At 54.3% G+C, this 17,340-nt stretch overlaps 6 protein-coding genes across 6 annotated transcripts; 3 read left to right on the top strand and 3 right to left on the bottom strand.

The window, feature by feature from the left end:
• Window positions 1-290: 290 nt before the first annotated feature.
• Window positions 291-1,631, top strand: J4E90_003216 (uncharacterized protein; the record flags this gene model as incomplete). Its single annotated transcript, XM_051432787.1, has 3 exons — window positions 291-387; window positions 446-883; window positions 943-1,631. 3 exons carry the CDS (start codon window positions 291-293, stop codon window positions 1,629-1,631), a joined length of 1,224 nt encoding a protein of 407 aa, XP_051292685.1.
• A 144-nt stretch (window positions 1,632-1,775) lies between these two features.
• Window positions 1,776-2,965, bottom strand: CYS17 (Cysteine synthase 1; the record flags this gene model as incomplete). The annotated part of the gene is made up of 2 exons (XM_051432788.1): window positions 1,776-2,773; window positions 2,827-2,965. 2 exons carry the CDS (start codon window positions 2,963-2,965, stop codon window positions 1,776-1,778), a joined length of 1,137 nt encoding a protein of 378 aa, XP_051292686.1.
• A 256-nt stretch (window positions 2,966-3,221) lies between these two features.
• On the top strand, window positions 3,222-6,680 carry J4E90_003218 (uncharacterized protein; the record flags this gene model as incomplete). The annotated part of the gene is made up of 2 exons (XM_051432789.1): window positions 3,222-5,321; window positions 5,373-6,680. The coding sequence occupies 2 exons, from the start codon at window positions 3,222-3,224 to the stop codon at window positions 6,678-6,680; spliced, it is 3,408 nt and encodes a 1,135-aa protein (XP_051292687.1).
• A 461-nt stretch (window positions 6,681-7,141) lies between these two features.
• Window positions 7,142-8,653, bottom strand: J4E90_003219 (uncharacterized protein; the record flags this gene model as incomplete). The annotated part of the gene is made up of 1 exon (XM_051432790.1): window positions 7,142-8,653. One exon carries the CDS (start codon window positions 8,651-8,653, stop codon window positions 7,142-7,144), a length of 1,512 nt encoding a protein of 503 aa, XP_051292688.1.
• A 2,279-nt stretch (window positions 8,654-10,932) lies between these two features.
• On the bottom strand, window positions 10,933-12,945 carry J4E90_003220 (uncharacterized protein; the record flags this gene model as incomplete). Its single annotated transcript, XM_051432791.1, has 4 exons — window positions 10,933-11,847; window positions 11,899-12,605; window positions 12,674-12,731; window positions 12,781-12,945. The coding sequence occupies 4 exons, from the start codon at window positions 12,943-12,945 to the stop codon at window positions 10,933-10,935; spliced, it is 1,845 nt and encodes a 614-aa protein (XP_051292689.1).
• A 1,719-nt stretch (window positions 12,946-14,664) lies between these two features.
• J4E90_003221 (uncharacterized protein) lies at window positions 14,665-16,417 on the top strand (the record flags this gene model as incomplete). Its single annotated transcript, XM_051432792.1, has 2 exons — window positions 14,665-14,960; window positions 15,010-16,417. The coding sequence occupies 2 exons, from the start codon at window positions 14,665-14,667 to the stop codon at window positions 16,415-16,417; spliced, it is 1,704 nt and encodes a 567-aa protein (XP_051292690.1).
• Between the last annotated feature and the right edge of the window lie 923 nt (window positions 16,418-17,340).

Raw genomic sequence — 17,340 nt, forward strand, 5'->3', positions numbered from 1 at the left:
CCTGCGAGAGGCTGTGTGTGTTGCCAGAAGTCCAAATAGAGCTATCGATAAGGTTGGGAGCATCGGAAATGAACCGAGGCCTCGGAACTCGACACGCATCTCATGGTTTGTAATGCACGCCATCTAGCGGCGTGGGGCAAAGCAAAGCGAAGACGTCAGTCGCCTTGCCTTCAGTAGCATTTACCCTTGATCTTGTATCTGAGTTCCCCTAGAGTCTCAATACTACCAATTCGAATCTTTCTTTCTCAGCATAGTGTGCAAGGCCAAGAGACGTCATAGTATACCAGACGATGCCACCGCAACCTGAGCTTCCCGAGCCAGCGCATCCAGAAGTAGATTCGATGCTGAGCCGCCGATTTGGAAAAGAGGTGGCCAACTACTTCTCTGGTACCTAGATAACCCACCTATACCCTTTCTGCAACCCGTTACTGACATGATTATGCAGGCTCCCCACTCAATCGCGTGGGCTTCCTGCGTCCCGACCACCAATTCCTCTCATCGGCACTCAATCATCCCAGCACAACCTTCTTGCTATTCAATAAACTCGAGCCCCTTACAAAATCTGGGTCGGAGCTCGCCCGCTGCACCTTTGCCGACGTAAAACCACTCATCGGCGAGAACCCGTTCGAGAAGTCGGAGGAAGAAGTCATTGCGCAGTACAACTCGAGCTTGTACGTTCCGCAGATAATCTTCTTGGGTTTGGATGAGCGGAAAGATGGGTTCAAGTACAAGGAGCATTACAAAGGACAACCGTGGTTCGCCGTTGATGTCACACCCAAGGAGAGTGTGAAGGAGAAGGCAGAGGAGCTGCTGGAGCGAATGACAAGCACGGGCTTGGAGTTTAGTAAGGGTAGAATGAACCTGAGTCTGCAGGCTGAAGAAGGTGCGTTACCATTGTTTCATTCTGACACGTCTCCTCGGTCCTTGTCTAACACTCCACAGCGGCCATCTATGCGGAAGCCCGACATCTCCTCGATTGGAACGAACGAAACCCTTTCTGCGCTTCTTGCGGTTACAAGACTCTCTCTGTCAACGCCGGGTTCAAGCGCACTTGCCCACCCAAAGACATCGCGTCCGAAGTCCACCAAGGTGAACGCCCACCCTGCGCGACCCGAACCGGTATTTCGAACTTGTGCTTTCCTAGAACAGACCCCACAGTCATCATGGCGGTCGTATCTGCCGACGGCACAAAGATCTTACTAGGGCGCCAGAAGCGCTGGCCTGCCCACTTCTACTCCACACTAGCTGGTTTCCTCGAACCCGCAGAGAGTGTTGAAGAAGCCGTACGTCGCGAAGTCTGGGAAGAATCTGGTATCCATCTCGGTCGCGTTGTTATCCACAGCACTCAGCCATGGCCTTACCCTGCCAATCTCATGATTGGCGCAATTGGGCAAGCCATTCCAGATGGAGAAACGATTCACCTCGGGCATGACGCTGAGCTGGAAGATGCGAAATGGTTCACAGCAGACGAAATCAGAGAGGCGCTTCGCATTGGTACTAGTGGACTTGGAGATGACGCTGGGCCAGAGTATAAGGAGGGTGGACTGAGATTGCCGCCGAAGACTGCCATTGCAAACCAACTGATAACGGCCGTAGCTAATGGATTTGCCAGCGGGAGCCCCATGATTTAGATGCGCAGGCTCAGCTGTAGATGGACGTTCTAGAGGTTGCATTCTGTACAGTGTAGTTGTAGTACAATATAGAGGAGATGATCACGCGGACGCGTGTTTTGTTGTACATTCATGTTATTGCATTATGTATATGTTTCTGGTCTACTACTCCAGTACGATGTATCGGCGCAACCGCTCAGGTATCGCATCGTACAGCTTCTTCTGTTCCAGCCACTTCTTTGAGAAGAGGCGATCAGCATATCTGTATGCGCCATCGCACAGCAAAGTGACGACAGTTGATCCCTTACCCATCTTCTCTGCCACTTCCTTGGCTGCCACAACATTGAGACACGAACTTGCGCCTAGGTATAGACCCTCCTCGTCCAGACATCTGTATACCATCTCAATGGTTTTCTCGTCGCTAATGTGTACTGAGCCATCCAAAAGGTCGATATCAGGTTTCAGGTTCTCTGTCACGCGGCCCTGGCCAATGCCCTCTGTTATCGATCCACCAGCACGTTCCTGAAGCTTGCCGCCACTCTGGATGTAGGAATGCAGTACCGAACCTGGAGGGTCAGCTAGGAAGCTCTTGACCCTTCCGCCACTCTTCTCCTTTAGGTACCGCGTAACACCCGCAAGCGAGCCTCCAGTGCCGGTGGCGCAGGTGAAAGCGTCGAGCTTTCCACCTGTCTGATGCCAGATCTCGGGCCCGGTAGTCTCAATATGCGCCTGCCTGTTCGCCACATTGTCAAACTGATTTGTCCAAACCGCGTTCTCTAATCTATCCGCATGTCGCTTCGCCTGGTGGTTGTAGTTCTCCGGGTTGTCAAACGCCACTGCTGGCACCGGGTATACCTCCGCACCGAGTAAGCGCAACAAATCAATCTTTCCTTGCGATTGCGTGTTGGGCATGTAGATTACCAATCGGTATCCTTTTGAGCGACAGACGTGTGCGAGGCCAATACCAGTGTTTCCAGCGGTGCCTTCGATGACAGTACCGCCAGGCTTCAAAAGGCCCTGGCGCTCGGCGTTCTCGACGACGAAGAGGGCGGCGCGGTCCTTGACAGAGCCACCGGGGTTTTGGAATTCGGCCTTTCCGAGGACATTGCAGCCGGTCTCTTCGGAGAGGCGCTTGAGGCGGATGAGGGGGGTTTTTCCGATCGCTGTACATAAGGGTCAGCATAGAGTCTCTAGGTATGCTGGTCAAACACGGTACCATCCAGGAAACCCCGCTGTCCAATGCCTTGGGCTTGCGAAATGTTGATGGCGGTCTGTTGTGCAGCCTCTATTTGGCTGAGGCTTTCAGCATTCCGCCATGCCGTGGCGGCGAAACTCCGCGCTGCTGTCCTGAACATTGTTGCTTTACAGAAAGAGGCAAACAAGTCAGCATGGGAAAGTTGGAGTACTAAAGATTCACGATGATGCCATTCGGCTGATCGGCGAATCAACGCGCTCTCACCCGATGTCGCAACTGGTGGACCCCTGTCGTCCTGAGACCCCTGCAGCCACGAGTTGTTGCCGCGTGGGGTCACGGTAAACAGTCGAACAACAACGCCCGCATTTGCATGTCAAGACCTCGCGACACGGCACGCAACTAACGACCTCGTCAACATGGTCGGCCGCACATCGACACGTGCGCCGCGAACATCGACCTCCTCAACGACACGCACCACCAAGTCCACGCGCGCATCGTCCGCCAGGCAGTCCTCGAACGCAGTCGAAATCCCCGATGAGGGCCCCGTCACCTCCCTCCGAACAAAGATCGCCCAGGTCTTCAGCGATGCGCAAAGAACGACTGCAACACAAAGGAAGCTCATCGTAAACCTCAGGAAGATACAGGAAGCATGCTGCTTCGAGCCACCAGACACGGGCAAGGGCGGGAAGAAGTCCAAGGGCGAGGAGCAGGAAGACTTTGATGAGGAGGAGTTCAACACCGAGGTAGTACGATGTGTACTGAGGATTATGGCTGTCAAGAAGAGCGAACCTGTTGGAGACAGGGTGATTCGTTTCTTGGGTCTATTCCTGAAGCATGCCTCTGAGAAAGACCAAACCATATTCGCTGCCGAGTCGGAAGAAGAAGCCACAGCATTCCACGAAACGCCCAGCAGTCGGCTGACCTCGAACATTCTCACCACCATTCTCGCCCTCCTGACGGCAAAGGACAAGACGGTCCGTTTCCGAGCCACACAAACGGTCGCGCACATCGTAAACAGCCTTACAACCATCGACGACGATATATTTGACCTGATAAGATTGGGTTTCTTGAAGCGTCTGCGAGACAAAGAGCCGACAGTGCGCGTGCAGGCCATCTTGGGCTTGGGCCGTCTGGCTGGTAATGATGATGAAGAACAAGACGACGAGGATAGCGACGATGAGGCCGCTGGCGGTATCCTCGACAAGCTTCTGGACATTATGATTAACGATCCGAGTGCCGAAGTGCGACGCGCTGTTCTGCTAAACCTACCGTTGTGGCCATCCACCCTCCGTTACATCCTGGAGCGAGCTCGAGACATGGATGCTACCACTCGCCGATTAGTCTACGGCAAAATCCTACCTGCGTTAGGGGACTTCCGCCATATGTCTCTTGTCGAACGTGAGAAGCTCATCCGATGGGGTCTCCGTGATCGAGATGACCTTGTCCGCAAGGCTGCTGCCATCCTGTTCCGTGAACGCTGGCTCGAGGACTGTGCCTCTGGGCGCGATACCCGACCAGAAGAGGAGCAGAAGCCAGGAGATGTCGCTCCGCCAAATCTAGAAGCACTTTGCGAGCTTCTTGAGCGTATCGATGTCACCAGATCTGGGGAAGAAGAGGGCATGGCACACGAAGCGATGCGTCAGTTTTGGGACGGTCGGCCAGACTACCGCAAGGAAATCACATTCGATCATGAATTCTGGAACAACCTTGATGCACAGACGGCCTTTATTGCACGCACACTGAACGATTACAGTCACAGCACTGACGATGAGAGAGTGCGAAGCATGATCGAAGACAAGATGCCAGAAGTCACCATGTTTGCTTTTGTCCTACAGAGAGAGCTCAATTCTCTGATGGAATTGGTGGACAAAGTTGCTGTCCTGGAAGAGAACGACCCAGAGACTGAAGAAGCGCAAGAAGACGTCGAGGAGCAAGACTTCATTGTTCAGCAACTGCTCCACATCGCTCACACCCTTGACTATACAGACGAGATGGGGCGTAGGCAAATGTACAACATCATGCGTGAAGCCATTGCCAAGGCTCAGCTGCCGGAAGAGTGCACTAAGCTCGCCATTGAGGTATTGCGCAAGGTCTGTGGAGCTCGTGGCGAATCAGACTTCTGTGCTCTCATCGTAGAGGCCATTGCAGATGTCCGCGACTCTTTACTGGATTCCGACGATGCTACAGTCACTGGCGAGGACGCTGAAGAGAGCTTCCATTCTGCGCAATCTGATGCCGAAGGGGATGCACCGTTGATCAAGCCCAAGACCGCAAAGGCTTCCGAGAACCTCACCGAGGAAGAGAAAGAAGAGCGACAGATCCGCGAAGTTATGGTGTACTCAAAGTGTCTGCATATTGCTCAATGCACACTTCAGAACGTGGAAGGCGATCTGGAGTCAGACACATCACTCACCAGCATCCTCAACACACTCATCATTCCTGCTGTTCAAGCTCATCAGGCTATGATACGAGAGCGTGGTGTTATCTGCTTGGGTCTCGCAGCCCTCCTTAGCAAGGTAAGTCAAGGAGCTCATCACCACTCATGGTGTTTTACTAACAAGAAGCAGGACCTCGCTGATAACAACCTCGATCTCTTCTTCCACTGCTTCATGAAGGGCCATGACGCCCTCAAAGAGATTGTCATTCAGGTTCTGACAGATGTAATCATCACACATCCTCAGCTTCTCACACCTACCATACCAGACCCAGATGCATCGACCGAAGATGCAGAGCCCATCGCAAACCCACGAATCCGCCCCGTTACCAAGATCTTGCTCAAGGCTTTCAATTCGGACAACAAGCGCATTGGCCTGATCTCTTGCACCGCAGCCTCCAAACTTCTCCTCTTGGGTATTCTGCCGCCCCTGTCGACCACCGAAGTCCTCAAAGCCTTCACTCTGACGTACTTCGACCCCGAGACGGCATCGAATCCTGCTCTGCGGCAAGCACTCAGCTACTTCTTGCCCGTGTACTGTCACTCCAAGCTCAAGAACGCAAAGCTGATGGGTGAGATTGCTGTGCCAGTGATCTCAAAACTGCTCATCATGCGCGATGACAACGTCGAGGACGAAGATGTAGACGAGATGGTGGGCTGGCCTGTCATCACTGCCCATCTTGCCGAATGGACCGATGGGCGTAAGGTCGTGGGCGCAACCGAACTTGGTCTCGACGGAAAGACAAGCACCATTGCCGAAGCTGAAGAACCGCACGTCCAGCTCGCGATCGACATCTTGGAACGCGCATTGACAAGTACATGCTCAAAGGACGAACGAAAGCCATTAATCTCACTGTTGGGCAAACTGTTCATCGCGCCTTCTGGCCCAATTCCCAAAGGAGAAGAGGGCGAACTCAATGAGGAAACCTTCCGCACTTTACACGAGCTAGTGTCTGAGGCTGTAGAAGGAAAGATCGGCACTGACGCTACTCAACGCAACGCACTGATCAAGTTGGAAGCTACGCTCACTAAGCGACTCGGCGAGACTACACAAGTGCAAGACACTGATATAGAGCGCACAGCCACACCCGAAACGACTGCTGCTGCCGACGCAACGGAAGTTAACGAGGAGGAGACAGAGGGCGATGCTACTGAAGTCTCTGCGTCGCGGAGTCAGAGGAAGTCTAATGTGACGCAGGTCGACGACAAAGAAGAGGAGGAAGAGGAAGAGGATGAAGACACTATGCTAGCGGGTATGCAGGGTGAGGGCACGCGTATGCCTCTTGAGGACGAGGATGAAGAGGAGGAAGAAGACGATGCTGAGTCTGAGGCTGGACACAGCACATTGACCGTTGGCAGGGATGACAGGAGAAGGACACAAGTGACTGAAGATGATATCATGGAGAGCTTGTTGCAGAGCGAGATGGATCACTCTGCGTAGTCTCTTTGTTTCTCTTTCTCGACCTCTCTGGGTTGATGGCGTTACATGGTACCATTGGCCTCTTCTCGGCATGTTTTGTCTTGATCACGAAGGAGTTCCGGTAGTGCGCAACGAGTTCATGAATGCAGAAACGTCTTATGATACTTCTTCTCAATCGTCCAGTCACTGCTAGACGTACTGCGCGCTCTGTGTTCATTTCAGCCTCAATTTAGCATCATCAACCGCTCATTCACATGCATCAAGATGACCATCGTAGAAGGGTACTCATTTCCTCCTGCACTTTCGAGAGATCATTATATAGAATTCAAGAGGGGGTATACTACAAACTGCTCCGGAAATGACGCCATCAATACCCTTCGCCAAAATATACTCTCGGAATCATCACGTAAACTCATACCAATCATCGTAGACCACGATCTGGTCCAAGGCCAGTTCCATCATCTCAAAATGCGTCAAGACCATCAAGAAAACACCCCTTGCACATGCGCCAGTACTTTTGTACATGTTTCACTCCTGCTGTTCAATCTGCATCCCTCTTCCGTTATGACGTCCCATAGTCTGCGCTCAGCGTCGTATCCTAGGTCTTCCGTCATGTCTTTGTTCGGTCCCCACATCCTGTGCGGACTGTCGTCATCCCCATACACTCTCTTATCGTCTAGCATCTTCCCCGGGTCAAGCTTGAGATTGTTTTGATGCAGGAAGAGGATCGATGGTTTATGTGGGGCTTTGCGTATCCTGTCATGTCCCTTCTCGATCTCGGTATTCGGTTTCGCAAGGTCGCCGTCTCGCCAGAGTGTTTCGGTGTGAATATGGCTGCGCATTGGAATAAGGTATTCGTAGTCGAGTGTCGGGTCTGCTTGCGCGATGCCGGTGCCCCTAAAAGTGCCATTCATATGGTTGCCAAGAACACTGGGGGGTGTCTGGACTTGGTAGTATGGCAGGCCAACTGCGAGTGCTGCCTGTACAAAGGTTTCTTTGTCGCCAGCACCAGGGCTGCCTTGGCTAAGAAGGATGTAATAGTAGTCTGGACCGTAGTAATTGTAGTACACCATCATGAGGAGCGACGCGCGGTGGATGTCTTTGTTGATGAGAAGCTGGCCGCTCTCGGTAGAAAGCCTCGATTGAGAGGCGACTTCTGGTATCGCGGCGATATGATAGTAATGCGAGGATATCGTCTGAGCCCAGAAGTCGGGCCAAGTGACTAGGCCATGAGTCGTATATGGTGCGGCGGAGAAGAGTTTGGTGGGATCCTGGGTCGGGAATGCGTCGCTATCAAGGAACAGAACATGCTGGAAGGATGAGAAAAGGATGGAGAAGATCTTGTACTGGTAGTGATTGGGTGGCTTCGCGTTTGTGGCTGTGTCGTAGATGTTCGATAAGACAACACACCGGGCGTTGAGGGACGGTAGGAGGGTGTCGCATATCTCCGGGTCGTACTTTGTCCAGTCATCAATAAAAACTTCCATGGGTAGGTCGCAGCCAGTTCTGCGCAGCATGCGCAGCGACACTAGGAAAATCGGCATATAGAAGATGTCCGCAGTGGTGACAATCCCTGTTGTGCCTTTGGCAAATGGTAACTTTGGTGCCAGAAGTTGTGCCCATCTACGCATGGTATAGTGAGACTGGAATAGAGCAGTCTCCTCTTTGTCGGTGAAGTCCAGCAACTTCTCAGGATGCGCTTGATGTGGTTCGAGAGGCAGAAAGTTCTTCACCAGTGCATCGCCGTCGCCTTTGAGGCGTAAGGCCTCGCATTGCGGCTGCGACTCAATCAGGGCCGTGACAAGGTCCGACCAGAACTCTCGCACAGGTGCGCCGAAGGTGGAGCTAGCGGCAGTGAGGTTTTTGCCCGTCAATAAAGGCATATGCAAGGCATTCGACCCATAATAGCCATGTGGGAGAAAGAAGATGCCGCATGTAAGAAGGAAGAGCGGGATGACGATGAGTCGCGGTATCGAGGGGACGGATACGAGCATAGTCGCGGGTGGATTGCTATCGTCGGAGGAAGTCCATGAACGTGGATAATCGGAGTGGAGGACTATGACAGAGGAAGACCAGGTTCAATATGAAAGAGAGGGGTGAGAGGGCGTTCAAGTGAAATTACTGAGCGTCAGCATTGCGTGAAACCTGCCAAACCAATAGAAAAAGGTGTGTGGCGTTGGTAAGATAAGAAGCTACGACCCGCTCATGCAAACGGTAGGCAACGACAGTGCGGCTTAGTGGAGGCACAGTCCATAGACGGCTAGAGTCCATATGGACGATGAGTTTAACCGGCCTCGCGAGATGCATATTGACTGACATTACAGCCCCTAGAGCTCAGACACAGCCACCGTTTGCCCCGTCTTACTCATGCGAGTGCATGCTTGTGTAACGTGACACGACGTTGTCAGCTCTGTGAGCGGGCTCATACGCGCCTTCTGTTGCAGAGCGACCTTCTGCGTAGGGAGCCCTCAGAGCCTTGGGGTGACGGCCAGGCCGCCGAGACGCGATAATTCAGCCCTGTGTTGGAGTGAAAATCTAGGAATAGAAATCCCTAGTTAGACGCATAGCGTGATCTGCGGCCTCACCCGGTGGCTGGAATTAGGGGTTCACAGGCTGGACCCTGCAACTAACAAGAAACGGTCGCTCGCGTATTTGGGCGTTATCGATCGCTCGCCATGCTTGATCGCAGCCTCTTCAACTTTCAAAGTCTGCGCCTTGACGGGACTAATTAGGCCTCGAAAGTCCCAAGATTTCGAGGTAAATCGTTCTATTGGCGCGTTATAAAGAGACCGTACGGATGGTACCAAGGCACCCGAATCTGCGTGGCAACTAACAAGCGCTGCTGAATATTACCGGATACGAAATTACGAACGGCCCAGGATCTCTTTCAGGACATCGCGTCATCCAGGCGCTACGCCGTGCTACTCAGCTCCAGTTAACCCGAAACAGTCGTTGTGCTGAAAAATGTTTACACATGAACTGTAGTGCCATGTGAAGAGGGAGACCTCAGCGCAGTATTGACCACAGCCATCAGGTGCAAGCCAATTTACGAAGATGGCTACCATGAGACGAGGGAATTCTGCAATCACGGAGATACTGTGGAGATTGGGAAAGAGTCCAATATGTACACAGGAGACAGGGGCGGGACGCTCATTTCGCGTTCCAAGGACACAGTGCGACGCGCCGCATCAGTGCGGGCGACGTATGGTGAAATGCTGTCCACCTCTTACCATCAGCCGCTCTCTACTGGGAAGACCGTAACATGGGCAAATGACGTGTAGGGTGTTTGTAGTTCCTCTTGAATCCGTGCGCAGACTACAATCTAAGGTATGTAGTAGTCTTGTCGGACCGAGCGGGGATCAGCCCAAGCCGCCAGACATCATAGTCTGCCGTATTTGGACATTTTTAGATACACGTGGATGGTGCGATGTTCAGCCACAACTAGCAACGTCTACAATGTTAATGGGATCTGTATGGTTGGCCACCGTTGTTTGGTTGGTGCATGTCTACGTACCATGGTGACCTTATCTGTAAAACTCAGTAGTTTTGCTTGGAGCGAGATTTCAGCAGGAATGCATTCAGAATCGTGACGGTCGTCCGGCTGATGTATGGCAACTATAGAAAGGTCCCGTTCGCTTTCCATATTCGATATGGCACGGTAATACTCACCACATCAAAGGAGCTTGCAGTCGTGATCGTGTTGCCACTACCGCACGCAAAGCAATCATGACCAACACGTAGTGAGCAAGATGGATTGGAAATTATTAGGGCAGGTAAGCAAGGTAATTCTATGATAAGTACAAAAGACACGAGGCTAAGGAGCTACCTCTTATTCCGCGCCTTGATCGCCGAAGCGATGTGTTCAATTTGGATCAGGTAAAAAAGAAAGAAAAGCAAGGCATATGGAAAGAGAAGCTCACAGCCTAGACATCAAACGAAATGATCGACCATGGAATCCAAAAGCTCCAGCAAGCCCGTATGCCGCCGTCCGTGTTGTACTTTTGTCCATCCGCCCCGCTTTTGAAATGAAATGCAAGTCGATCCCCAAACACCCCCATCCTAGGTATCGAACTCCGTCAAATGAGGTTTTCCGTCTATACGCATCCGAGCCGTAGGTAGCCTGCAAATGCCACAAATTCTTAATCGACCGACGCTGTCCAACTCCCCAAAAGCCAATCTTGCTCACGCCAGCCTATCCGAAGAAACCATCCCATATCAAATTGCACCGCAAGATCCACGCTCCAGATGATCGATACCTATTTCACGAGAGTCTTTATGCTGGTGACTTGTTTGCGGGGTTAGAAACGTTGCGGCGGTCGTCGTTCATAGAAAGAGACCCGAAGCCACTCGAAAGGAAAGCGAAGGGATCGTTGCGACCATCACCACCGTTGACGGCACCCTGGCTGGGGTAGGGGTCGGCAGAAGAGAATGCGGCTTCAGCTGAGCGACTGTCGAAGGGAGTGGAGTGCATGCCGCCGTTGGGCACGTACTGCGCACCCATAGGAGGGTAAGGGCTAGCGGCGCCCATACCGGATGGCAGAGCGTAAGAGCTCGGAGGACCGCCGTACTGTTGAGCTGGGAAGCCACCACCACCGTAGCCAGCTGGACCGTAAGGACCGCCGCCGGGAGTGCCACCCATGGAGGGAGGTCCCATGCCGAAGCCGGAAGGAGTATCCATGGGCGAAGGGAAGGCAGAGTCAGCCACCACGGCGGCACCTGCACGGCTCGCACCGCAGCGGAGACACGCGGTGTTCTTCGCGAAGTTGTGGTATCCACAGCCGTTCTCTCCGCACTTCCAGTCTCCAGCCCTAAAGGGCACAGCGCCGGTGCCACCGCGCATATGTCCGCCACCCATTCCGTGGCCGTGGCCATGACCCATGTGGTGTTGAGGGGGGCCCATCATGCCAGGGTGACCACCATATCCGTAACCGCCGTAAGCCATGGGATCACCACCTGGTGGGCCCTGCTGCATGGCGGGGAAAGAGCATCGGAAGCAGGCGGTACGACGCTGGAAGTTGGAGAAGCCACACGAGGGGCAGTTCCAGTCACCGGGACGAGGACGATTCTTGCTAGGAGGGAAGGGGACGATGATGTCGCCAGCGCGGTCAATGACACGGCTTGAGGACGGCGAGACCTCGATGGCCTTCTCGTTTAGAGCGCGTCCGTTCATGCAGAGCGATTCCGCAGCCTATTCAATGTTAGCATATTAAAGCGCGAAGATTGCTGACGCAGTACATACCTCTTCGTGGGATGAGAAGATCGCAAAGCCAGTTCCGGTGGGCTTGTGCTGGTCAGGAGTGCGGAGGGTCCAGAACGCAATTGGACGTCCGCCAAATTGGGTAAACCAGCTCTCTAATTCCGACTGCGTAGTGTCGTGCGGAAGGCCGCTCATGTGCAGAACCTTGCTTCGCTCCGACAAGAAAGCGCGAACGTCGGCGCGGGCATCCATGGGTTTAGTCAAGACGTCGGGGTGGTCCTGGGGTGGTTGCGACTTGCGAATAAGACCGCGAAGCACGCGAGCAAGCGTGACAGCCTCTTCCATGGCCCGGCGGGGCGAGGCGGGCGCGAGGGCTTGCAAGTGAAAGGGCAGGTTGTGCTTGATGGGGGCCGACGACTGGACAGGCTCCACCTCAAGCGCCGCACAGATGTTTGTCAAGGCGCTGGAGCCAAACGGAAGCGACTCTGGGTGGTGTGCCTGCCACCTCTGGTATTCTGTGCGGAGGTCGAAGGTGCGGGAGTGCTGTAGGTAGGGAGGAAGAACGACGGCCTTGTCGCGGGCTTCGCGAGGGAGCTGGACGCGGAGGTCCCAGGAATCTAGGGTCACGAATGCGAATTCGAGGTTCTTAGGCCCGATGTGCTCGTTGTAAAAGTTACTGAAACGGTCGACGGCGTCGCGGAAGGAACCGGCGTTGCGAACCTGGTCCCATGTGAGGGTCGTCAAGCTGGCTGTGCAGGGTTCGACGTCAGTGGAAATTGCACAAATTGTGGACCGTAGAGGTGAAGAGCAAACTTACTGCATAGGGCCGTGATTGGCGTGTTGACCGGCTTGACGAGGACCGACTCACGATGGAGCTGTTGTTGAGTTAGCGATTGAAGTCGGCATTGGATCTGGCAGACATACCTCCTCGCACGACTTTGCATCGAGCAGGATCCAACCGAGCTCAATGACCTCGGCAGAGTCTTTGGTAACATACACGCCGTGCTCGTCGCAGGTGGTAGCCACATGGATTACAACGTAGCGGTCCAGGTTGGCCGCCTGGGGGCTGGGGGTGGGTTGAGAAGCCATATCTATGTTGCTGAAAGGGTCAAGATTAGTCTGGTATCCTTGGGTATCTCAGAGCTAGCTGGCAATTGAGGTTCTTGAGGTTCGGCGGGCGACGTCTGTTGGGGAAGGAGGTACGACGGTCGGCGGAAGGAGAAGGCGCGACGGGCGAGTACGTCAGCGGGGAGCCCAAGGTGAATGGTGAAGAGGAGTGGGGAACAGCTGGCAAGCTGTGAGGTCGTGAAGGGGAAAACGGAGCCTCGAGGTGACGGAGGATACGGTGAGATGAAACCAAATGCTACGAGATGGGGACGGACGACCTGAGGCTCCGTGCAATGATCCCGGGCAGATTTCTTGACGTGGATAGCAGAGCTAAGGCACAACTTCCAGATCTTGGCGGGAGCTCGACGTTAGTCCGCCTAGTGCCGGGCATGTCAGAGCGATGTGGGATATAGTGTGACAGTGCTGCAATTGCAATCTGTTCACGGGTTTTATGCTGGCTGAGACTGCAATTGACGTTTCTCTTACCCTTACTTGTCCCGTAGTTGTCCTGCAACGTCACGAAGCAAGGCTAATTTCGACGTCGTCGCTCCAAATTTCCAGACGCAAGACGGCGTGCAGCAGGCCATGCCACGAGTACGGCGGACAGCAGCTCCCGCAGCCGCTCGGCAGAGCTGTCTGTACCCATCTGAAACACTCTCCGCCCTCTGATCCAATGTTCCACGCGTCTGCTGGAGGCGCTCGCGTGTGCTGCGCCTCGACCGTGCCACGTTGTGCCCCCATGGTGATATTGATCGATACCGCGTGTGCTCGTCCTGAACAGCTGCATTCGAGTTGTGCTTTTGCTGCTCGCCGTGCCGCTTTGGGCCACCGAGACTACTGCGTAATCAGGGTCCAACTGGCCAGCTGGCCCATCGTGACCGCGCGACATGCCCTCGTCTTATACAACGGGGCGGCGGCTGGCAGAGAGTCAAGCGCCTCTAAGTCCGCCTCTAACGCCGCGCGCATCCCGCCCTCTACGACACCGCCGCGAGGTAGTCGCTCTTGTAGTAGTGCACGCCAAATCTGTACCTAAACATAAGTTCAGGACATGCAGAATATCGCCGTGGCCCCCTCCGCTCATGCCGCTTGGGCTCGCCATCCGGGAACCCCTGGCGATCTTCCCATTCCCGCGGAGCCCTGGAGCTGGGGCCAGGCTCACGTGACACGTAGGTTGTCGCCCGCTGCTCGTACCGCCGAACAATGAAATGGGGGCAGGAGGATGATGATCTTCGAGCCTTGCTGACACGTACAACAAGCACTAGCCCTGTCAGCGCGCCGTTGGATTCTTTGTGCGGGAAGTTCCTAACTGCTTGGGCCTGCCCCTTAAACGCGCTGCTCCCTCTGCTCTGTCCATAGACGCTCGAGCACCTTCACTGACTGACTGTTCTCCGCAATTCGCCTGCAATTTGCAGTTTATGCTCTCCAGTTTCGTCCCGGGCCCGCTCCCACGTACCGGGGACCTTGCACCTGCATTACGGCTTTGGCAATTACCTGGGTCTGGCTGAGGCTTGTTACCAATCCAAGCATGTCTTCTCGGCAACGGGGATTCACATCTTCCCCGCAGCTTGCCAACGGACGCGAGTTAGTATTCACCTATCCACTTTTGAAACAACGGACTGCGCTGCACCACCTCAAAAGCAAATGTCCGACGCCTACATGGAATCCGTCCCCTAATACCTTTCCAGTTCATCGCGAGGCATCATGGGCTTCTTCAAGCGCTTCCGCCGCCAAAAAGCCTCCAAGAAGAGCGAGTCGCGTCCGCGCAACGACCTCTACGCCCCCGCAGTATATGACTACCACGGCCCCGACCAGACGCAGCGACTGCCCGATAAGGTCCTCCGCCGCATCTTCGAAGAAGTCTGTCCGCATTCGGCCGACGAATCCCTCGACGGCAGCGAGGACAGCGGTAATGACGGCTGCATGAGTTGTGACATGCGCGACCTGGCACATTGTGCCTTGACCAAGCGACAATGGTACGGTGTTGCTGCCGGTCTCCTGTAAGTCCCACATGCTCAGTGCACCAGGCTACTCCCTAACGTGCCCCAGATACAACAGCATTCGCATTGACGCCGTCCACTATTGTGAGCTCGAGGAGGTCTACGCCGACCAGCGCCGGCGCAAGTCGCGAAACGGCGATGACATCGACGCGCCCACGCTCCGTCTGCAGCAGCTGGGCCAGAGTGTGCGTGGAAACCAATACCTCGGCCAGCGCGTGCGCTTCATCAAGCTCCCTTACATGACGCGCGAGGCGTGCAAGGCTGACCTCGCGCGAACCGTATCGGGCTGCCCGAACATTGAGTTCATCGACCTCCCGGACGGCTTCTACAATGGCGATCAGTCGTGTCAATTGCTGCGTCAGGAGCTGCAGGCGCGGTGCCCACACATCCGGAAGATGAAGTACAACGAGGGCGGAGAGCAGTCGCTAGAGACGCTCCTCCAGGGCTACTGGCAGGAGCTGATCTCGGTCGAGCTCAACAAGATCCAGATAGAGCCCAGCATTCTGAGGCAGGTCTTCGGTGTGCTGCCTCACCTGAAGGAGCTCACCATCACCGGCGTCTCGTGGCTCAACGACTCGACCTTCCATGACGCCCCGGGAATCCCCAACTTCCCTGCGCTAGAAACCCTGAAACTCACCAAGGTACACGGTGTCACCGCAAACGGACTCGCACAGTACCTCTACAACCCAATGTGCAGCGGCAGGCTGCGGACCCTCATCTTGAAGGACTGCGGTGGCATTCCCGTACCCTCCCTCCACATCATTCTGCAGGCTGCAGTCACCCTACGGACGCTTGAATACAACGCCACAGTCTCTGCATCTCTTCCTTTGGACCCGATACCACCCATGACGTCGTACACGCTACACAAGCTGCATTTCGAGGTCATATCCAGCTCCGCCCATCAAGCCTACCCGCCTAGTGCATCGTGCTACCAGTACCTAGCCAACTCGCTCATTGCGAACTGCATGCCGGCGCTGCGACAGCTCTACGTGCGCGATCCCGAATTCCCAGAGGTCCTAACGCTCGCGCCACCGATCCGACCGTTCAGCGAGGCACCGCCGCCAATGTTCAACCAGCCCCTCGAAGTCTACTCCAAGGGTCTGGATGAGTTGGATTGGATCTTCACATCCATCATGCCGCCTGAGGCACAGGGACGCCGAGCATCAGTATCAGTCGGGCGGCCATTGAGCAGCTACTCAGCACACAAGGGTCTCGGGCCCCAATGGGGTGGAGATGCTCGTAAAAGTATTGTGGTACCAAATGGATTTGGAGGTTTCTTGGCCGTGCCTGCAGACAACGATGGAAGACCACGGAGTGCGGGACACATGGCGCCTAGTGGAGGCTTCGGACACGGCTACTCCAACTCGCTTGGTGGCAGGGAGCCTAGTCCACGCGCCAGCTGGATGAGCCATGCAGGTCGCGAGAAGCGGGCCTCGAGGGCGGACCTCTGGCGATGAGTCGGGCGACTGCAACCTGCATCGCTCTTGTTCCCTTGCTTGCATTCTTCTTTCACTTCTCACTTCTGGATACCCGTCCATTCTTCTCTTCCTTCATAGGCGATCTTTGTAAGATACCAAGTGGAGTTCTTTTTTGATCTTACAGGGGTACGGTGCGATTTTTGGACGACTCATTGACGTTGGAATATTTGGATGGCACGAACGAAGATACCTTTAACGTGGGACACGGGGTACGTTTGGCTATCTGTAGACAAGAGATAACTACGAAAGCCTCGAAAAGCGGCGGGATCTGGGATCTCGTCGCCATCTACGTATCAACGCATGCGCTTGCTATCAATGCTGTGATGCTGTAACTTGACATGGCGTTTTAATACTACGGGATCACCTGGCCAGCTCTGCATGTGACCACAACTCGTCACAAGGAAAAGAAATCGAATCTTCACTTGCAACACCTACTGGAAGTTAATACCCCAGGAGTCTACGTTACGTGAAGAGTTCGCTTACTTTCGGGTTTAAACCAGGTCTGACTGCAGCGTTCAGATTTTCGCTTGCACGTGGTGATCAAATATCAAGATGAGTCTATACGCCAGAGGGTATCATCAGAAAGATGAAGGGTGATCAAGCAGAATCAGGACTGCGCCCCACATTCTCGATACTCACATCCCTTCCAACTCTCCTCCTCCATGACCGCATCAATCGGACATTCTCCACTGTGAATCGCGCTCCTCACGCTCTCCTTGACCAGACTCCTCATTTCTTTATCTATCTCCTTAACCCACAACTGCCTGTGCCTAGCCCCACATCCCAAATTCCACGTCCCCCTCAAACCCCTCCTCTCGTCTCTCTCTTCCGTGTTCTTCCCATCCCCTGTGTCTGCCCTGAATATCTCCGAATGCCCAAGCCCGTGATGGAATAATTCCGGA

The sequence above is a fragment of the Alternaria incomplexa genome, assembly GCF_024043165.1.
Source record: "Alternaria incomplexa strain BMP 0042 chromosome Unknown scaffold_4, whole genome shotgun sequence".
NCBI classification, from domain to species: domain Eukaryota; kingdom Fungi; phylum Ascomycota; class Dothideomycetes; order Pleosporales; family Pleosporaceae; genus Alternaria; species Alternaria incomplexa.